The sequence below is a fragment of the Polyodon spathula genome, chromosome 12, assembly GCF_017654505.1.
Source record: "Polyodon spathula isolate WHYD16114869_AA chromosome 12, ASM1765450v1, whole genome shotgun sequence".
NCBI classification, from domain to species: domain Eukaryota; kingdom Metazoa; phylum Chordata; class Actinopteri; order Acipenseriformes; family Polyodontidae; genus Polyodon; species Polyodon spathula.
The window spans coordinates 43,755,639-43,758,038 of NC_054545.1; the positions used below are offsets into that span (position 1 = coordinate 43,755,639).

The window sequence follows — 2,400 nt, forward strand, 5'->3', positions numbered from 1 at the left end:
ATGTGGCGTTTTTGTCCGAACTTCGTCCCTAATATATATATATATATTAGAATAGATATATATTATATTATATTATATATTATATATATTATATATATATATATAGGTTAGATAGATAGATAGATAGATAGATAGATAGAATTGTAAATGTAATCCACTGTCCATTCCACAGCAATATGAAAGACGGGTCCCTGTATTAGGTTCAAATAGGGGTAGCCATCTTGTCTTGCTATATTGTATGAAAGCAGTGGGACAAAACAAAACATTATCTGGAGGTCTGGTGAATATGCACTGTGAATAGCTGGTTCAGAAAATTGCTGACAGAACAGTCTTTAACAAAAAAGAAGGAAAGTGGTAAAAAAAAAAAACCCTCAACATATTTTCTTCTTATTTGTTTTTTAAGCTCATAAATTGTGACTGATTTGTGAGAGGCAATCATGATTGCATAATGGGTTATATTGTAGGATTCATCTGTTATTAAACTCTCTTTTCTTTCTGTTCACAGAGGCCCATAGCGCACTGGATAACGGGAGCGGTTCCAGGAGACTCCGGACAGCCTACACCAACACCCAGCTGCTAGAACTGGAAAAGGAGTTTCACTTCAATAAGTACCTTTGCCGGCCTCGCAGGGTGGAGATAGCCGCCTTGCTGGATCTAACCGAGAGGCAGGTCAAAGTCTGGTTTCAGAACCGGAGAATGAAGCACAAAAGACAGACGACGCACCACAGGGACGGCCAAGAAGGGGACCCGGGTTCCTTTGAGGCCATGGAAGATGGGGATGACGGCTCCCCGTTTGCAGTCCTGCCCCTGGAGGCGTCCGGGTCAACGGCGTTGGAAAGGGAAACGACGTGCGGTTCGGCTGCTTCTTTTAGGACTAACAATAATAACAATTGCATGAAGCGGCCCGCTGCTAGAGAGCCGCACCAGACCCCGCAGGAGCATGATTCTGCCCCCGGGAAAAGTGGTAGAAGCCCCTTGTATGACTCGCCCACACCAGATACCATTATAACAATGGGCCAGGGTTACGCATCTGGCCACCCGGATAACTCGTTTTCTGAGACCCAGGACTCTGCTTCGCTCCCCGATTTGAATTTCTTTTCTCCCGATTCCTGCCTACAGATTTCAGAAGGCTTGTCTCCCAGTTTGCAAAGTTCCCTCGACAGTCCTGTCGATTTTTCCGAAGAGGATTTTGATTTTTTTTCAAGCACCCTTTGTACAATAGACTTGCAGCACTTACAGTTTTAGAAACAAAACACAACAAAGCAACACAAATAATAGACTTTTTGCACCCCCCCCCCCCCCCCCCCCACCACCCCCCCCACACACACACACACACCACCTCAATCTTTACATGTACACATGCACTGATTTTATTTTGAAACTGAATCATATTCATAAATTCGGGGTTGAAACTGGAATGTATAGAACGTTTTCTACAGCCGTAGTGTCTCATTCCACCCCTTCAGTCCCGGATTCCTTTGTTCAAAATCAGGTATTTATTTTTTTAATTCGTTCATTAGCGATTGTATTTATTTATTTAAAACAATGATACAAATATAGATTATATATAAATACACGTTCGCTTACAAGCGTCGTAGCTTCTTGAATCTTAAAAATACAACAAATAAAAAAAAAAATCCTCAGGAAATATAAAATGTCATTTTTAGTCCAGTTGCTTGTAGCATTTCTTATATAAAAAGAGGTATTTGTCTCTCTTTTTAAGTTTTAGAACTAGATTATTTATTGAGATCCTTTCATAGTAAATTGCAAATTATTTATTGTACATTATTTTCATAGATCAAATTAAAAAAAAACTTTATAAGCTTACAAAGCGGTGTGTGGTTTAATTATGGCATCTATGTATTGTTTGTTTCTTTGTTTTGTTTGTTTTTTGTATGTATGTATGTATGTATGTATGTATGTATGTATGTATGTATGTATGTATGTATGTATGTATGTATGTGTGTGTGTGTGTGTGTGTGTGTGTGTATGTATGTGTGTATGTGTGTGTGTGTGTGTATATGTGTGTGTGTGTATGTGTGTTCTTGAACGGCGGTATAGCCTACTTTTAGGATAAATCACTCATTTTGTTTTTACAAAGATCATTTTGATTCGCACGTTTTTCTTTCCAATTCGATATATGCTTTAACCCTTTCTTTAACAGTCAAGCCAGCTGGGTGTCAATATTGTATTTGTCATGTTCGAATATACGGCACCGCTTTATTAGATTGTATTCCTGCAAATATTATTCATCTGCGACAGATTATATTTGTAGAGCACGGGGTCATTCCGGAGATTAAAAGCCTGTTAGATGCATTCTATTATCTCCTGGCAATCCTGCCTTCAGCTTGCACATCTAATACGACGGGGGATCGAAGGCGGACTGGCGGGAAACAAACG

General features: G+C 39.5%; 1 protein-coding gene across 1 annotated transcript in view; it reads left to right on the forward strand.

The window, feature by feature from the left end:
• The window catches only part of LOC121324031 (homeobox protein Hox-B2a-like), a 3,044-nt gene extending 1,747 nt beyond the window's left edge, over positions 1–1,297 (forward strand). The window contains exon 3 of the mRNA XM_041265419.1: positions 504–1,297. Within this exon, the coding sequence (XP_041121353.1) occupies positions 504–1,245 (742 nt within the window). The 3' untranslated portion in view covers positions 1,246–1,297. The remainder of the gene's footprint in view (positions 1–503) is intronic.
• The last annotated feature ends 1,103 nt before the right edge of the window (positions 1,298–2,400 follow it).